Source organism: Triturus cristatus, chromosome 4_1 (genome assembly GCF_964204655.1).
Source record: "Triturus cristatus chromosome 4_1, aTriCri1.1, whole genome shotgun sequence".
Taxonomy (NCBI): Eukaryota; Metazoa; Chordata; class Amphibia; order Caudata; family Salamandridae; genus Triturus; species Triturus cristatus.
The window spans coordinates 1,124,790,161-1,124,809,634 of NC_140585.1; the positions used below are offsets into that span (position 1 = coordinate 1,124,790,161).

A 19,474-nucleotide genomic window follows, 5' to 3' on the forward strand; every position below is an offset into this window, starting at 1 on the left:
GCAGTACTATACCATATGATGTTTAGCCATATATTCATAAACATGTCCTCCAATACAGATCCCTGGACCTCCTCACATCCTGCTCAATGGTACCCACTCTTGGGGTACGCCCACTTTTTAAACAGTAGGGAGCCTTGTAAGTGCAAGAAAACAGACTCCTGTCTGTTAAGAGCACTGGCACGGCTCCACATTAGGAAAATTCAAGGCCTGGTTTAGAGGTTGGCAGACTGTTACTCGTAACAAACATGACGTATATGCAGACCACCTTATTAGAAGTGCATTACATCCTAACACTCTTGTATGGAGACAGCCGGGATATCTGTCACGTTTGTGATGGAGCATCTATCCGCCAAACTCCAAATCAGGCCTTAAATAAAAACACAATTCGATATAATGATGCCTTTGACTTCCTGGCGCACGTCTTGGAAGTTTTTGGCTTCTTCTGTTCTTGAAAGCATCCATAACTGTATTTTACTGAAGCACTAAACAATAAAAGTTATATCAGACACATTAACTGTTCAACGAGCTGTGAATGCAGTACACTGAATACAGACTCTTGATGGGCAGCAAGCAATTAATTTTTATTTCTTTGAACAATTAATGAACATGATTAGGCAAATGCAGAATAATTATTATCTTGAGAACATGCCTCCAGATTGCTATTTTTTTTTTTTATCAGAAATGCGTTATTCATACTTGAGGCTCATGCTGGTTTACATAGACTGCACTGGGTTTGGGCAGTTTTGATGGATGTTTGTGCATTTTTCCAACTTTACTTGCACTTTCTGCCTGGTGCAAACTTACATTTACATTGACTGACCAGTGTAAAATGTCATTTTTGCACTGCTTAGGTGGCTTACTTGTTTTTTTAGTGGTTTGTCAATCGGTGTAAGTGTAGTTTTCACACCGGTCAATCAGTCAAAATGTTTCTCAACTGATCATTTGTGCAAAGGTGTTTTGCAGTGGCCAGTTGGCGCACATATCTTTTTTACTACCAGTGAGTGCAAATGTACCTTATGCACTAGTCAGATGAATAAAATATTATCTTCTAATTGATAAGTTAGAACCTACCTAACGGACCCTAAGATAGAGGTTTTTGTTGTCAGGTCTTAGTATTCACCCAGATCCCATATTTATTCTCAGTCTTTGAAGTTCCCTTGATCTTGATTTTTTATGTTTTAGACAGATTTTAAGGATGGCTGCAAATTTTGTAATGAATTTTCTATTGTACTGTGTATGTTATCCTGCTCATGTATAAATCCAATTGTATTTGTCTATGGCTATTTTTATTTGTAAGTCTGTTTTTCTGCTTGTATGGCCTACTTATGCCGAATAAAGAAACAGTGATTGATTGATGTTAGAGCAAATGATTTTACACAGATCACTAAGTGTAAATGCTTTTGTACTGATTAGTTGGTGTAAATGATTGTTGCACTGGCCAGTGAGAGAACATATTGTTTCACTGGTTAGTTGGTGCACATGCTTTTTATGCTCCAATCAAATGAGGCTGATGTGTTTGCAGATGGTCAGTTCCTGCCTGTGTTTTTGCACTGCTTAGTCAGCATGACGCGGTAGTGAGGCCAGATGTACAAGGTATTTGGCGGTCACAAAGCTTGTGAGTCACAAAATCACAGTGTGTGCTACTGCAAAATACCTTTTTGCTAGCCACAATCGGCCTTTTATGAGTCAGAAAACTCTTTCCAATTGGGAATAGGGCCTTTGTGGCCAGTACCAATTCACAAAGAGAAAAGCCTATAAAAAGCATGTTATTTCCGAATTCCCAAAGGATACGCTATGTATCAATGGTTTGCGAAGCAATTGCAGTCACGAGCAACCGATCAGTGACCGAAACCTACAAGGAAGTGGCAAACGATTTTCAAAGTGGAAGGGTCACCTTGGAACCCTTTCCCCTATGAGAATCATTTCGAGTGATCTAGTGGGAGCAAGCAGTGATTGTGAACTACTGCCTACACTCCACGATGTCTTCCCAAAGGGAAACATCATTTTTTTGTTTTAAGCAGCATCGGTCCCTTTAAAGGAAACTGGCTGCTTAAAAAATAAAAGCAGGTTCCCATTTTTGAATGCAAATGCAGGGACAGAGACCTGCTGTCTCTTGCAGGCCTCCGTCCCTGCACTGTCAGCCAATAACTGTGGTTCCCAAATTGCGATATACCTGACATTTGAATCTTCAATTTGCAATGCAACTTATCAGCATGTAAGTCACAATGCACACTGCATTCCCATTCACAAACAAGTCTGTGTGTAAACTCCGCATCCCTGGTTTGCCAAAGGGAATAGTACGTTAGTCTCTTGGGGCAGATTTACTAACTTTTGGTGCAAAGCAATACAGCAACCAAAGTTTCTGTGCTCTGTTGCATCGATAGCAGAGTGGAAAACAGCACCTTATCAACTAAGATTTGATGCTGGTTTTCTGTTCCCCTGCTCTTGTGATCTTTTCGCTGCTTTTCACCAGGGCACACACCCTTGCATCTGGTGCATGCCTTCTGTCAAGCATAGCACAAAAACAATGCTTTAGTACTTTGCAGGTATGCTGTACAGTGCAACACACATGCAAGGTTGGAAAATGTGCAGAGTTTTAAAACTTGCTCCACCGTGACTGTCTCAAGGTGGGAGTAGGTTTTTTGCTCAAATCCCTGCTTGCAAATATTAGTAGATTGGGATTTGCATAAAAAACCACGGGTACATTCCCTTGACACTGATACTACATCGTACTACTTTGCACAACCATAGGTACACTCCCTTGACACTGATGATGCATCATACTACTTTACACAATTTCCCCAAGTAAATCCTGATTTGTGTTCAAAAGTAAATCCCAATATAACATTTGGCGCTGGGTTCGTGTCGCTTTTGTGACGCAAACCACCCAAAAAAGCCACACAAATTGTTAGTACATTTGAGCCAAGGGCCCACATTCTGAAACAAATCATGGAACGCAGTGCAGCACCCAAAGAGGCTGTGCTGTGTGACCGGGAGAGAGCAGGAGGGCACCATATTCACAGAGATATGGCGCTCTCCTCCCGTCTACCTAGTGCCGACGCTGATTTCAGCTGACGTGCGCCAGGCACACACTTTTGATGCTAAACCCTATCTACTAATGTCAGTAGATAGGGTGTAGCATCAAAAAACATTGGTGGCAGCATGGGAAGGCCCATGTACCACCCATGTAACACCCATGTAACACCCCTTTGACGCAAAGTAATGTAAAGCAGTGTTTTGCACTGATTTGCGTTACTTTTGGGTATTGTCCAGCGCAAAATAAGTTTTGCACTAATAAGTGAATCAGGAAAAAATATTTTGTGCTGGCTAGCGTCACTTTTGTGACGCAAGGCAAGCACAAAAAGGGGCATATTTACAAAAAATATTAGAGGGGGGAGCTACGCCAAATTTGGCAGCGCCGCACTCCAACATTTTTAAAACCCAGGGATGTGCCATATTCACAAGAAGATGGTGCACCTCTGTGTTTCCCCTAGTGCAGGCACAAAAAAAGATGCCTGACGCCAGAACAGGCACCCTTCCGCCATGTTGCAAGGGTGTCTGCACTGCAGAGACAATTGTTTATGTGCAAGAAGGGACACCCTCCTGCTCATAAACAATCAATAATGGTGATTTGCTCTTTCCATGTGTGATGCTGAATGCCTTGCATCGCCATTCTAATGCCTGGTATTTGTGTCCGCTGACTCAGTCTTGTAAATCTGGGGCAACATCAACAAGCAATGGGTGTTGCTGTGGAACGCCCACAGCAACACCCATTGCATGCCCCTTTGTTGCAGGCGACTGTGGCGGAAAGGGGCATATATACAAGGTGGCATTAAGTCACGCTAAGTGTCTTGACGCCACCTTGTAAATATGGAAAATGGTGCTACGCCACCAGAGCGTCAGAAAGAATGACTCTTGTGGCGATAGGGGCTTGTAAATATGCCGCAATGTTCAGAATCTCCCCCTAAGCTTCCAAAACAATGGTGCAGTCTATGCAAACCAGGCAAACATGAACCTTAGCCATGGGAAGTAGTTTATCAGCAGTTCAAATTAGACCTAAATTTGCAAAATACGCATGACTGCTCACTATAGGCATGGTTTTTGATCATGGGTGTCCTATAGCACCTGCCTTAATGCAGATGTCTTGGGTAGTGCAGATGGAGACTTCTGAGATGCGGTTCAGGTTTGCTTCCTGCTTACAGTCACTACCCGCGTAGCAGCTACACATGAATCGCTCGTCCAGTCTCTGGACCTCTTCTGCAGTTGGTTGGCCAATGACCGAATAGTTCCCAGATGCCTCTGTTTTTATTTCGAAAATCTGTGGATTCAGGTGCAGGTAATCGTTGCTATTCCATGACTTCCTGGCACAGGCTGCTTTGCCCCCACATAGCAGTTCGCTGCACATTTTTGTTGCCAGCGTCACATTTATGATATAAGGATTTAATACATCCCTCAAATATTTGTCAAGAGTTTGGCACGTCTCCTGTAAAACAGAAACAATAAGCTCAATTCATAAACTGTTGAACGTGCATCAGTTTCATACTGCTTTTTAATGAGCGGGAGCAATGTATTTTTGAAAAACGCTCCACATTAGGTAAACTGTCATCGTAAAAGGCAGAGGCATGGATTAAACAGCATTTTTGACTGCGGCTATTTTATGTCTATGGTGGTAAGTTTAAGGCAGTGCTTGCTCCAAACATCTTTTACCGCCATATTATGAAATCAGGAATCTGGAGGTGATAACCTCTGAGGAACGATTGTGTGCATTTGTTGTGAGGCATTTTGTTGTGGCGGTGATGTGTTTTGTGCTGCTGTGTTTTATTGCTGCATTAATGCACTCTGGTGTGTTCTATTGTGATTGTGTTGTTGTGTTATGTCTGTTTAGTAGCGTTGTGCCCTATTATGTTTTAAATATTTTGTTAAGTTGCTTTGTGTATGTTATTTTATCATTTGTTTTTAGTTTGTAAACAAATGCTGCTTCATTTTCAGCCAAAAGCAGTGCATGCTTTCAAAGATCATTTGTCAGGTTTCCATTTACCGCTTTCTAAGGTGGTACAATAGAGCTGGTCTCTTTAAGTACCTAAGACACCAGTCAGCTCAAAAATGTGGCTTAGACGGTGTCTAAATTTAGCGCTTTAAGTACTCATAGCGCTTTAAGTACTCACTATCTGTGATACAGCCCAGCGAGTGTAAGTTTAGCTCCTGGGACCTCGATAAATATTGATTTATTAATGAAGACGTTTTGTGCATACCATCCTTTGATGACTTCACAGCTCTTCTGTAGCATGATAAATTATGTAAACCACTTTATGTTTTTTAAGCATTTAATATAGCAGAAATCTTAAGTCTCACTAAATATGAGTTAGACTCACACATTTGAGGTCGTTTGAGGTCTAACTCACAGTAGACTAAATGTCACACCTGGCGAGAAGGGAAAGGAACTGAATTCTAAATATGGCTCTGGTCAGAGGACTGATCTATAGCAGCTTCTGAGAGATGTAGAGGTTTCTAGAAGCAATTCTACCACAAGAGAAGGCTCCTGACTAGAGAGCTGCTTTCGGCACGTCAGAGTGCTGCTACACTACCTTAGTAACCTGATGGTGCTAGTCTGTCAATATTTGATGTATATCATTGTTTAAATCATTTCACTATTCTTACCACCTGTGCTGCCATTCATGCCAAAGGTCATGTGCATCACTTCCTGTGATGTCATCACATATATTAATTGGTTCCCACTCCTGAGAATTTTCAATGCCTGAGAACTTAGCACAGACTTTAACTCTAATAGGAATCAGGGCACATTGAGGAAAACATTTTTACTGTAGCAGGCAAACCTCAAACATGAGGTGCCGTATATAGAACACTGTGGCAGCTGGGGTCCTGCAGGGACTGTATTGTAGAAACTAATATGAGTTGCAACAGGGGTTTTAGGGACGTTATTGGAACAGCACACTCAAGAGTTTTTTTTTTTACATATTTACAATTTAAGACATAAGGATATGTAGTGATTTGCCTCGTAGAAAAGAATTATTTTGATCACATGTCTGCCTTGGTTTCCTTTAAGAGTGCACAACAAATTTAATGATCTTAATATGGCCCATTAGGTCAACATTAATTTTGTACTTGTTTTGTTGCACAGCGCTTTTAATTCATACGGTGTGCTCCACACCTCGACAGCCACTGTAGATCCTAAAATCCAAAGTAAGCAATAATAGCGGCTATGCATTCTTACTGTTTAGAACTCTGGTTTCTTGCATTATAGTTGCATTTATACAACACTTTGTACCCCTGGTGAGACTCTGAAGCACTTTTCAAATGGGTAGCATACTACTCTAGAGAAGAGTTACAGATGAAAGAATTTCTATGTTATATGGCCTATATGGGTAGTGCGGTGCTGTGCATAAGGACCCAGAGATGTACTTTTATCATGTGTTTGTCTCTGTGCCTATGTATGAGTTTGAATTCAAAGGAGTGAGAGATAGCAAGCATTCGCCTAATAAGAGATGCTGTCATGTGGATGGTCATACAGTCTGTCATGCAATTTGTCATAGAAGCAATCATGCCTGCAGCCATGCATTCAGTCACTCAAGCATATACCTAGCATGAGGTATATTAATTTAAGAATAATGGCATTGCTCTGTTGGGCAGAGGAACAGAAGCATTTGACACAAGTGTTTAATTACATTTCCTTTCTGGTGGATTTGGGACATTATGCATATACATATGACAGTGGCACACTGGGTTACATCTCAGTTCTGCTGGATTCAACACATTCGAAATGTATGTCATAGTACAGTGTGTGCCAAATTTCTCACTGACCCAACTAATGGAGGTAGTTTACGTTTCGGTTCCATTGTGCCTAAGAGGGTAAGACTTAGCAAGAGCCGTTCAATACATTTCTTTACAGAGCATTTGTAGTACTGAAAAGGCATGGCGGTTAATTATATATGTGTTGGCTAGACTCTACACACGCTCTGGTCAGATTAAAATTCATAATTCAAACAGTGGCTGGAAATGGGTGCTTAATTCTTAATAAGTAGACACAAATATTACCCGGAGCCATACCACAGATGACCACTCACGGAAACGAGTACAGATTTGTATTACACAATACTCTGGACTGTCTTAGCTAAACGGGGCCATTGGAAATGTGGGATAGTTATTGTCTCAGTTCAACACAGAAGCAGTACAACTTGTAGATTACTAAACTTCTCTTATTATGGCTGTTATGGTAATGTTTAGTAGAGCTGAAGTAGTTAATGACTCCAAATGAACCTTCACCTCACTGTACCACTGGCTGAGTTTCTACTGTCTTCTCCAGTGCTTGTAAGGGCTGGAGGCCATAATAGCTCTCACGTTACTCACTTCTATCATTGTCATTAGCGAAGATCAGCGTTCCAGGAGTCAGACTGTAAGAAGATGGCTGCTCTTCCAGTTCCAGACTGGAGGATCCCAGGTTTAGCTGTATTTATTTCCATAAATACAATACAATATGATACAATACAATACAATACAAACCCCCTAAGTTGGTCTGACAAATACTCTGACACAGATGGTGAGTGCAATACCAACAAAGCTAATCCTGGTATGTCAACTCACGTCTGCCTGAATACCAAAATGAGTGCTCTTCTTACCCCCTCACCCAGCCTCATACTCAGTACTTCACCCACGAACCCTCAACATCCCATCTCCTCTACCAATACTTACTTCATCACACAGGATAAAGCCAATATGCCCCCACCACTCCTCCCCTAGGGCTGTCTCTTCAACTAGTTACCCCTAGACCCACCGTCCACAATGCCAACCCTCCCCCATTGAGGATAATATGGATGACCTTAAGCTGGATCCTGTCCCCTCCCTCAGTACGTTCTTTCGCACTTTAGAGGAAATTATCCTGCCGTCCTACACCCCTCTCCCTAAGGGGTTCCATCCACTATCTACTCCTAGACCGGCCGCTGATAGTGATAGCTTGCCCTCCATTGAGAATAAGTTGGCCGACCTCAAGCAGGATCTCCAAACTGTTAAGGATAACCTGCAGATCCTCTTAGATTTCTCTTTGAAGATGGAGAAGTTTTGGAAACTCTATCCTACCTATGAGACCAATCAACCTAGCCTTCCAGCAAGGGATAAACACCACAGGAGGGAAATTTCTCCATCCAAAAGCCTACTCAGCCTACTCTGGACAACTCGGCCTCTTCCAAATCACCACTCCAGGCCCCGTAGGTCTATCTATGCACCATATGTCTGATGATGACACACTCTCCCTACTTCTATCTTACAACAGCTCTTGTATTGTCTCCTCACACTCACCACTCAACATCCAAACTATTTCCTCTGACCCGCTTAGAGAACCAAGTGTTATCCTGAGATCTGTGAACAAGAATACCCTACTACTGGCTGCTTCTTTTCACCTAGAAGAGGAAAGAACCAACTTGCACATCAAATCGATGCTTCTTTACTGCAGGTCAGCAGTGAAGCATGCAGCGGATATCTCTGACCTCATCCTCATACAAGACCTGGTCCTCCTGATCTCAACTGAAACCTGGCTTAATTACATCTCCTCCCAAATTCTGGACATCTTAATCCCTCCTGAATACGACATTATTAGACTAAATAGACCTGTTAAAGTTGGGGGTGGCATTGCATGCATCTATCGCTCCATCCTCACTTTGAAACAGGTTCAAACTGCTATGATGTCCTCCTGTGAACACCTAGACATTAAAATCTGGAACAAGGGCAAGATAGTCTGTTTGCTCCACATCATATATCATCCCCAAGGTGACAATCTCCTCTTCACTGAGCAAATATGGAGTCTATTGCCTCATACTGTGACCAACACCCCAACCATATCTACCTCGGGATTTTAACCTACACTGGAACGACACAAATGATCCCTTATTGTGCGCCATAAAGGCTTTCCATCTCTGACCTCAACTTCACCCAGGCCTGCAAGGGACCCACCAACAACAAGGGCTCCACCCTTGATCTATTAATAGTTAAAGATAACAACATACAACTGGATGACATATCACCCTGTGACTGGTCGGATCATTACAAAAACTCTTTTCACATCCTGGAAACGGTTCTGGTCAGACAAGGTCAACCGCTCAAAACCAAATAGCTGATTCGAAATCTGAGCTACATTAACATTAATGATCTAACATCCATTAGCAATAATCTTCTTCTGCCACCCCTAACATGACTAACCTGGATGACCTTACGGATGATTACCTCCACACCATGGCAAATAATTTCAACACAATTGCACTGAAGCAACTCAGAAGATTTCTGATCAAAAAGTACAAACCCTGGTTTACTGGTTCCCTAAATGAGGAATGTTGTAAACTAAGGCTTATGGAGAGACTATGGAGAAACTCACCCTCCATTACAAGTCTCAAACAGTTATGGATGACTAGAAGTTCATATAACAAGCATATCCATAGTGTCAAAACTGATTGCTCAGGGCACAGCTTGACAACGCACAAAAAAAACCCAAAAAACTATTTGAAATCATAAACAAGCTAACCACTCAACCAATCAACTCTCTGCACAAAAATCTCTTGCCCCAGTGGGGAGGACTCCTCAGCACACTTCACTGAAAAGGCAAGAAAAATTAAACATGATCTGCAATGTGCTTCATCTGATCTGCTGCTTCTGACCTCCCTCTCACCTTCATCTTGGCCAACGGTAGCAAGAGCACCTACTTCCTACCCTCCAAAAAACAATGCATCATGGAATTTCTTTTTACTTTCAGACAATGCTGAGCTGCTCCAATCTATGGCTTCTTTAAAACCTTCCAATCACTTTAACGATCCTCTACCCGCCAAGTTTTTCAAAGAACTTAAATCGCCATTCTTCCACTCTGGTCCCTGATTATTTCTGAATCTCTTGTGCAGGGTAGGATTTCTGATTGGCTCAAGATGGTACAAGTCTCTCTCATCCCTAAAAAGCCTAATGCAGACTTAGCTGATCCTAAAAATGTTCATCCAATTACTAATATCATGGCTTTGGCCACATTTTTTGAGAAATGTGTTCACATATAGCTCTGCAACCACATTGAGAAGTTTCAGCTCCTTGACCTATACCAGTCAGGTTACAGAGTGGGTGACAGAACTGAAACATCACTAACACACATCGTTGCTGATGCCTTGAGATCTCTTGACCTGAACGTACCCTCTTTACTGATCCTTCTTGATCTGTCCTCAGAGTTTGACACTGCCAAACATGAAAACCTGATTGTTCTTCTTCAAAAAAGGAAGGGGCTATCAGGCCCTGTCTTAAATTGGTTTGCCTCATTCCTATGAAACAGAACGCAAAGCATAAAAGTTAACCACTCCCTTGCAACCTGTACCCCTGTCACAATTGGAGTGTCGCAAGGTTCCACACTCTCGCCTACGCTTTTCAACCTTTTCTTGGAACCACTCTCCGAAATTCTGAATCGCTCTAACATTCAATGCCATATGTATGCTGACGACCCTCAATTGTAACAATGGTTAACTCATAATCATCTTTTGCTAAATACTCTCAAAACAGAATTCCTCCTGATTGCCCTCCATAATCAGACTGCATCCACTCAAGACTGTCTCAAACAACTTACAGCGGTCAACTGCACCCCTCATGTTGTTGACTCTGCGAGATCTTCAGGCATACCTCTGGACAAATACCTGAATATACAATATCACTTCAGTGCAACTATGAGGGAAGCCAATCATCAGCTCAGCACATTAAGGAAAATCAATCCATTCTTGCCTTCTGAGGACATTCAATATGCAGTGTAATCCCTAGTTATCTCACGCTTGGAGTATGGAATGGTGACCTTAGCTGGGTTACCCAAAGCTAGATTGGCACCTCTAAGAGCCACTCTGAACTCTTCGGCTAGCGTTATCACTGGTTCCAGAAAACATGGCCACATCACATCAGACCTAATTCAACTAAACAGGCTGTCTATCTAAGCAAGGATCCGTTTCAAGAAAGCTTGCCTGACACACAAAGCTATTCACTACAACACCCCCATTTACCTGGCAAAAAAACTTGATCAGGTTCAAATCGGACCCGAAGAAGCTCTAACACTCTACTGTTGAAACCTCCCAAATTCAAAAAGAAAAGAATCTACAATAGTGTTTCTCTGGTCTTGCACCAAGAATATGGAACTCTCCTCCTCCCGAGATCAGATCAAACCCCTCTACCACCTCATTCAAAACACATGTCAAATGGTTACTACTGAATGACCATCTACAGCAATGGTCCAGTAGCCAACTTAACATACTTTTATTTCCTGTTGACACTCTTTGATACTTTTGTTCAAAAGTTAGAATTTTGTCTCTTCACATGCCCTATGAGATTTGAGGCTCTTCTGGAGCTTTACCTGTCCCACAAGATGGTTTGTTACCTCGGTTCAACGTTGTAATTTTGCCTTTCCACGTGCTCCACATGACTTTGTTGCTTTTCTGGTACCTCATATGTCCCTTTACGATGTTGTATTCATGCTTTTACCTCTTTCCACTTCCGCTCCTCTGTACAGCGCTCTGATAACCGAACGGGTCATGATCGCGCTTTATAAAACTTTTCAAATAAAATAAATAAATAATGTAATCTGTTCACCTTCATTGGTCAATGGCTGAGGGATACTTTTCTAGTTAAGTTATCAGGAGCAGTTTACGTAGTGGGTCGCGACACTGCTCGTCATACTAGCAAATAGCCCCAAAGAATTCTGGATAATGTAGTGGCAGCGGTGAGTACGCCTATGCCACAAGTATGTGAAATAATGCCATCCCTGGACACGTGTTTCGAGGTAATTGCCTCTCGTCAGCAGGGAGCAGGTAGGTATGCGGGGTGCCAAGTAGACTGCCAAAATATATAGGTAAAGTACCTTTCAAGGCGCGCAGGTGCAGACACCAGGCTCGTCAGCCCAAAGTCGCTCGAAAGAGCTTTAAATAGTTTACGTAGTGGGTCGCGACACTGCTCGTCATACTAGCAAATAGCCCCAAAGAATTCTGGATAATGTAGTGGCAGCGGTGAGTACGCCTATGCCACAAGTATGTGAAATAATGCCATCCCTGGACACGTGTTTCGAGGTAATTGCCACTCGTCAGCAGGGAGCAGGTAGGTATGCGGGGTGCCAAGTAGACTGCCAAAATATATAGGTAAAGTACCTTTCAAGGCGCGCAGGTGCAGACACCAGGCTCGTCAGCCCAAAGTCGCTCGAAAGAGCTTTAAATAGTTTACGTAGTGGGTCGCGACACTGCTCGTCATACTAGCAAATAGCCCCAAAGAATTCTGGATAATGTAGTGGCAGCGGTGAGTACGCCTATGCCACAAGTATGTGAAATAATGCCATCCCTGGACACGTGTTTCGAGGTAATTGCCTCTCGTCAGCAGGGAGCAGGTAGGTATGCGGGGTGCCAAGTAGACTGCCAAAATATATAGGTAAAGTACCTTTCAAGGCGCGCAGGTGCAGACACCAGGCTCGTCAGCCCAAAGTCGCTCGAAAGAGCTTTAAATAGTTTACGTAGTGGGTCGCGACACTGCTCGTCATACTAGCAAATAGCCCCAAAGAATTCTGGATAATGTAGTGGCAGCGGTGAGTACGCCTATGCCACAAGTATGTGAAATAATGCCATCCCTGGACACGTGTTTCTAGGTAATTGCCTCTCGTCAGCAGGGAGCAGGTAGGTATGTGGGGTGCCAAGTAGACTGCCAAAATATATAGGTAAAGTACCTTTCAAGGCGCGCAGGTGCAGACACCAGGCTCGTCAGCCCAAAGTCGCTCGAAAGAGCTTTAAATAGTTTACGTAGTGGGTCGCGACACTGCTCGTCATACTAGCAAATAGCCCCAAAGAATTCTGGATAATGTAGTGGCAGCGGTGAGTACGCCTATGCCACAAGTATGTGAAATAATGCCATCCCTGGACACGTGTTTCGAGGTAATTGCCTCTCGTCAGCAGGGAGCAGGTAGGTATGTGGGGTGCCAAGTAGACTGCCAAAATATATAGGTAAAGTACCTTTCAAGGCGCGCAGGTGCAGACACCAGGCTCGTCAGCCCAAAGTCGCTCGAAAGAGCTTTAAATAGTTTACGTAGTGGGTCGCGACACTGCTCGTCATACTAGCAAATAGCCCCAAAGAATTCTGGATAATGTAGTGGCAGCGGTGAGTACGCCTATGCCACAAGTATGTGAAATAATGCCATCCCTGGACACGTGTTTCGAGGTAATTGCCTCTCGTCAGCAGGGAGCAGGTAGGTATGCGGGGTGCCAAGTAGACTGCCAAAATATATAGGTAAAGTACCTTTCAAGGCGCGCAGGTGCAGACACCAGGCTCGTCAGCCCAAAGTCGCTCGAAAGAGCTTTAAATAGTTTACGTAGTGGGTCGCGACACTGCTCGTCATACTAGCAAATAGCCCCAAAGAATTCTGGATAATGTAGTGGCAGCGGTGAGTACGCCTATGCCACAAGTATGTGAAATAATGCCATCCCTGGACACGTGTTTCGAGGTAATTGCCTCTCGTCAGCAGGGAGCAGGTAGGTATGCGGGGTGCCAAGTAGACTGCCAAAATATATAGGTAAAGTACCTTTCAAGGCGCGCAGGTGCAGACACCAGGCTCGTCAGCCCAAAGTCCCTCGAAAGAGCTTTAAATAGTTTACGTAGTGGGTCGCGACACTGCTCGTCATACTAGCAAATAGCCCCAAAGAATTCTGGATAATGTAGTGGCAGCGGTGAGTACGCCTATGCCACAAGTATGTGAAATAATGCCATCCCTGGACACGTGTTTCGAGGTAATTGCCTCTCGTCAGCAGGGAGCAGGTAGGTATGCGGGGTGCCAAGTAGACTGCCAAAATATATAGGTAAAGTACCTTTCAAGGCGCGCAGGTGCAGACACCAGGCTCGTCAGCCCAAAGTCGCTCGAAAGAGCTTTAAATAGTTTACGTAGTGGGTCGCGACACTGCTCGTCATACTAGCAAATAGCCCCAAAGAATTCTGGATAATGTAGTGGCAGCGGTGAGTACGCCTATGCCACAAGTATGTGAAATAATGCCATCCCTGGACACGTGTTTCGAGGTAATTGCCTCTCGTCAGCAGGGAGCAGGTAGGTATGTGGGGTGCCAAGTAGACTGCCAAAATATATAGGTAAAGTACCTTTCAAGGCGCACAGGTGCAGACACCAGGCTCGTCAGCCCAAAGTCGCTCGAAAGAGCTTTAAATAGTTTACGTAGTGGGTCGCGACACTGCTCGTCATACTAGCAAATAGCCCCAAAGAATTCTGGATAATGTAGTGGCAGCGGTGAGTACGCCTATGCCACAAGTATGTGAAATAATGCCATCCCTGGCGAGAGGCAATTACCTCGAAACACGTGTCCAGGGATGGCATTATTTCACATACTCGTGGCATAGGCGTACTCACCGCTGCCACTACATTATTTGCTATTTGCTAGTATGACGAGCAGTGTCGCGACCCACTACGTAAACAAGTTATCAGGAGCAGTCAGATTGTTTAATTCCAGGATAGACATTATGTCCTCTGCCTAGTTGCAGCATGTCTTGTTGAGCGAATCAAAGAGTTCTGGAAGTAGGCTGTGGTAGATGACAATAAGTGGAGGAACGCACGTAGAGGTGCCACTGCCTTGATGATCTAAGTGAGTGGATGTACTGAAATGATGCTTGATCTATTGGAGAGGTACGGGGAGATCTAGACTAAGATTCCCATTTCTTTTAGCATTCCTCAAAGGGTGTGAGGATAAACTGTGTCACAAGAAGCAGACACATCAAGGAGACGAACTGCCGCAACACCCGTTCTATCCAAAGTGGTTTTCAGATGGAGAGTAGAGCAGATCCCATACCCCTCTCTGTGTGAAACCAAGTATATTGGTCTGATAGCAGTTTGTCTTCTTTGAAGAAGGTGAAGATCTGAGAAAATGCAGAGTTTTCCAAGGAAAGGGCTGCTCGAGATTGTTCTGTGGTTGGCAGAATCATCTGGTTCAATATTGGTCTTCTTGATGGTATGGTCAAATGTCAGATATCCTAGGGTTGCGCAAACAGTGGCTGCAAATTATGAACCAACTTTTGCCACCCAACCATCATTTTGCAATGCAACTGATGAACTGATCAGCGCTATCAAAAAATGAATATTCGTGGAGGGCAAAAAAACCTTCTGTCTCATGCGTATTAACAAGTCAGATTGCATTTTGCGACCCACTACAAATGGCTGTGAATGTAGGGAAGGATGCAGGCGTGGGAAAGCAGACATTTATCTCTGAATTCACTTTCCCCGTATGTCAGCATCAGGAGCTGGGACAGGTGCTCCTTTGAAAAACAGACATGCTAGGAAGACATTGGGGAGAGCGTGAGGTGGCCCCTTCGACCAATGTTCCCCACCCCGAAGGGCAGACTCAGCCTGACATGATTTAAAGGGGGAGCTAAGGAACACATATATGAATATTAGCATTTCTCCAATCCATTTCTTGAGCACTGTCACCATTTTGTTACCTTTGAGCCTTTCCACCCTAACGTTTCCCTGCGGCTGCATCCTTCAGTGTGCTCCACTCAGGGCCGGACTGGGACCGCAAACCAGCCCTTGCAAATACGTCAGACCTACCTCTGGGGGTGGGTGGGGGTAGGAGGGGGGAGGATGCTGATGGGAAACACTGCTGCTGCGCTTTTGTTACAGTGGGCCGAGTAACAAAAATGGCCCCCACAGGTCCAAAACCGTCCCACAACGCCTGGTGCACCCTACGGCCAGTCCGGCCCTGCCTCCACTGTGTATTCCAGGAACCTGACTTTTTCATTGAGCTCCTTCATCTACCTCTGTGGCACCTCTCGCGCTGGATGTAGGTCATTAATTTTTCTTTAAAAAAAATAAATAAATAACTTTATCAATTTTCAAAACGAGAGAAATACAAATAAAGGCCCATACATATGGGTATATTTTCCATTATCCAGTAACACGGTTGAAAGGGTCACAAGTAAAGACAATACCTGCAGATACAACAAGCAAAGCATGACATTCGGGGCAGAGCAAACATATATGATAATGCAGAACTGTCAAGGGGGACAATCAAGCAAACAAAGCATAATATTGTGAGGCTCACATTCTTATGCAGTGGAGACTTGGAATGGGCATCGGGTTCAGCTGTTAAAAGGTAGTCCCTAAGAGGTTGGCAGATGCCTTTTGGCCTAGAGGTGGGTGGTTGAGGTTGGTATACACTTCACTAGTAGAGTCACAGGTAATCAGGCTGGTAAGCCAATCCTTGGTAGTCAGACGCCACTACCCCAATGCAGCGCTATCTCCCTTTAAGCCAGTAATAATGCTCTGGCAGTGTACCAGTGCACCGATTCAGGAATGTTTGCCACATATCCCAGAAGCGCCATAAGGGGGTCGAAGAAGCTCAGTGTCAGTCATCAAAGAGAGACGTTCAAATAGTCCACCACAGTATTTACCAATATGTGGGCAAGTCAAAGTTAGGTGTGAGTCTGCGTCAGGTGCCCTACATTTCAGCCAGGCGGAGGACCGTGCAGGGTTAGTTCTGGTAAGTGAACAAGGGGTGATATATGCCCTATGTAAACATTTATAGTGAAGCAGCTTGTGTTGATGATTTGGGGATATGTAGTTCATTAATAGCCTTCTTAGTGGTCTTCATTCTCTATGCTAGCTTACTCTAGTCTCCCCTCACAAGAGCCTTGTCAACATCAACTCCATCAATTCTTTTCTCCAATTGTTCCTGAGTGGCCTAGCTTGACATCAATATTTCATCCAATTTATCTGGCGATTACGTATGAAGTTCTGTAGACGTGCAATTTCTGGGTTGCCAGCGAGTTACCGGATGCCCTTTGGTCTGGAACACAGGGCATTCACATAGTGTCTGAGTCTTTGATCCTCTCATGCATCCCATCCAACATTTCCTTCCCCCAACCAACTGTTAAGTGAATCTTGGCGTGGTCCTCAGAGGCCATCAGGAGCTGATCATATATAGTATCTAATGGAAAGGGGTGGCAGTCAGAGGCAGAGAGCCCCATCTGCAGTCGAGGGTCACGGCCAGTGACAAACAGGAAAATCATGGGTTGTTGCAGCAGACATTTGGTGTGATGAAGGGCAATGTACCATCAAACAGCCTGTGGATTGTGAAACCCACTTGTGTGCATCTAACTGATGACCCGCGGACCAGTGTAGCACAGCAGACAATAAGAATGTGCAGAGTCGCTGTGCAATGTTGCCTCACCATCTCAGGCAGGTCTTACAGGATCCATTTGCGCCCCTATTAAGATCCCGCACCTCCTCGCAGGCTCCTTGCTCGAGAAGGTGGAGGGTGCTATAACCAAGAGTCTCAAACATCCAGGGGCTAAAGGGTTTAGGGTTGTGGGAAAGAGGTCACTGCACCTACAGGCATGTTCAGAAATAAAGGCCAGTAACAGCAGAGGCAGTCTTACCCCACTCAGCCATCAAGGCAGCAGCAAGAAGAGAAACAAGTAGGAAGCCCAGGTCCCTCAGCATGTCGATCTAATAGCAGCAACAAATCTCGCTGGATCGTTCAGTTCTTATTGGGGGCTCCAATCCTGGTAACTGGTATCCATTCACTATGGTACTGCTGCACCCCGGTGCATCCACTTCAGGAGACTGAATTGAAATGAGAAGCAAGGCGCAGAGTCAGCAACAGTGTTGAGGGAGAGGGACACCTCTGCCTTTCAAAGACCCCTTGTAGGTAGTGGAGGGTGTCTGGACCCGGTATTGTTTGTCACGGTAGCATGCTAATAAATTGAGTGCCCCTCTGCTGTCTGCTCCTTACTGGGGCCCAGCGCTGCCGCAGCCAATCGGTTACCACTATCTTGGTTGAAGAGGGGTGGCTGTAGGCTCCCCCAGGGTGCAGGTTTCAGGTCGAGTCCAGTGGTAACCCCACTCCACCAGTGAGTTTCTTTTGGGGAGAGTGTAGACTCCCAAGCCTCAGATGCATGGGGGTATCTGCTGGCTGAATGGGAGTTGAGGAGTGTGTTTCCCTCCATGAGCTATAGGCCATACTCGCGAGAAAAGGGCCTATGGTTAAATAATTATTGATAACATTTATTGCTGGAATTGAAGTGGGGATGGAAGGGTGTTCTTGAATAGTTGTGGGGACATTGGTCCATTGTCCTGAGTCTAAGTGTTGGTTGATGTAAGCAACAATAGGGTCATCTTACTCAGATGACTTTGACTCCCACCCTGCTGAGGCCAAGACAGCTGTCTTGTTAGCAAGATGAAGTTCCATTATCTCAGCCTTGGCCATGAAACAGTCTGCAGACTGTTTAGTATGGCTAGTACCATACTGGTCCCTCATTGTCCATGTTATACTTTCTCAATATCCCTCTTGGTAGATGAACAAGTGATGTGGAGCCATGGTGGGAGCCAAGCTCTTCCCTCGACTCTCGGGGACCCACTTGTTGCAGACTCTTGATCTATGGGTTCTTCTTGTGCAGAGTGTTACAAGGAGGAAGCAGCCTGCATCACTTGTCACAGGCCCCACTATTTGCAGGGACACATAGCACCATTGCTAAATGTATTTCATATCACAAAAGCAGGCAGTGCATTCTTTTGTTATGGATTCATTATGAGGCAATTAATACCATTCACAACTAAATGGCACCATGTCCAGAAACGGTTGCAATTTATGTCTAAGGACATTGTTTTCCTTTTGCACGGCGTCCTCATGCACCTGGGAAGGACCTATGAGGGCCCCAAATCATGTTATGGACCTGGGCTCCACAAAAGCCTCTGTCAGGCCTGCCTTTGGAAGTGCTCTTTCTGCTGCTAATTGAGCTCTAGCTGCTGTTGCATCTTCGGGAATCTCTCCTGGAGAGCGTTATCTGGAACCTTCAACTATTTGAGTTTGCATTTCAACTCCTTCATGATTACAAGGGTCTTGGTGCTTGTAGTTTTGCCTCTCATGCATTCTTCGAATGAGCTAACACTGGGACGTCATGGTCACAGGTTACTTGGATTTTGAATGTTAGGCAGTTTGTAGTAGGCGCTTGGAGGACAGTGCATCTCCATTCCCAACCTTGGATTTGTGAATTGATATGAAGACACAGCAGAATTTGGAGAAGGTGGGAAGCACATATACTGAATCTTTCATGATGGTCAGTTCTGCCTTTTCAAGATACATTTGTTCATGCTGGACATTAATTATGGTGGCTGTCTTTGGTAGTTTCGTCCTAGAGGGTAAGTGGAACACATTCAGAAAGAAGCTATATTTAAACTTAAAAGAACTGTATTATATGCCTGTAGCATTAAACCTTTAAAGTTATTTGACAGTTCCTAGTAATTGTAATTCTGTTGTGATACAATGCTCCATACTTTCTGATCCTTTGATATGCAGCAAACCTATTTAGAGAAACAATTTTTAAATTGCACCAGCCGCACTGCCCTAAAGCCGGCCCTGTGTTTTCTCTTTAACTCTTTGGATTCCTAGATTTATTAGAAATCAACCTATCTCACACAGGCTTTTATGAAGGG

At 44.2% G+C, this 19,474-nt stretch overlaps 1 protein-coding gene across 1 annotated transcript in view; it reads right to left on the minus strand.

Moving 5' to 3' along the window:
- Positions 1 to 4,105: 4,105 nt before the first annotated feature.
- Positions 4,106 to 19,474, minus strand: part of LOC146856130 (hyaluronidase-like) — an 85,687-nt gene continuing 70,318 nt past the window's right edge. The window contains exon 3 of the mRNA XM_085650704.1: positions 4,106 to 4,483. Within this exon, the coding sequence (XP_085506830.1) occupies positions 4,106 to 4,483 (378 nt within the window). The remainder of the gene's footprint in view (positions 4,484 to 19,474) is intronic.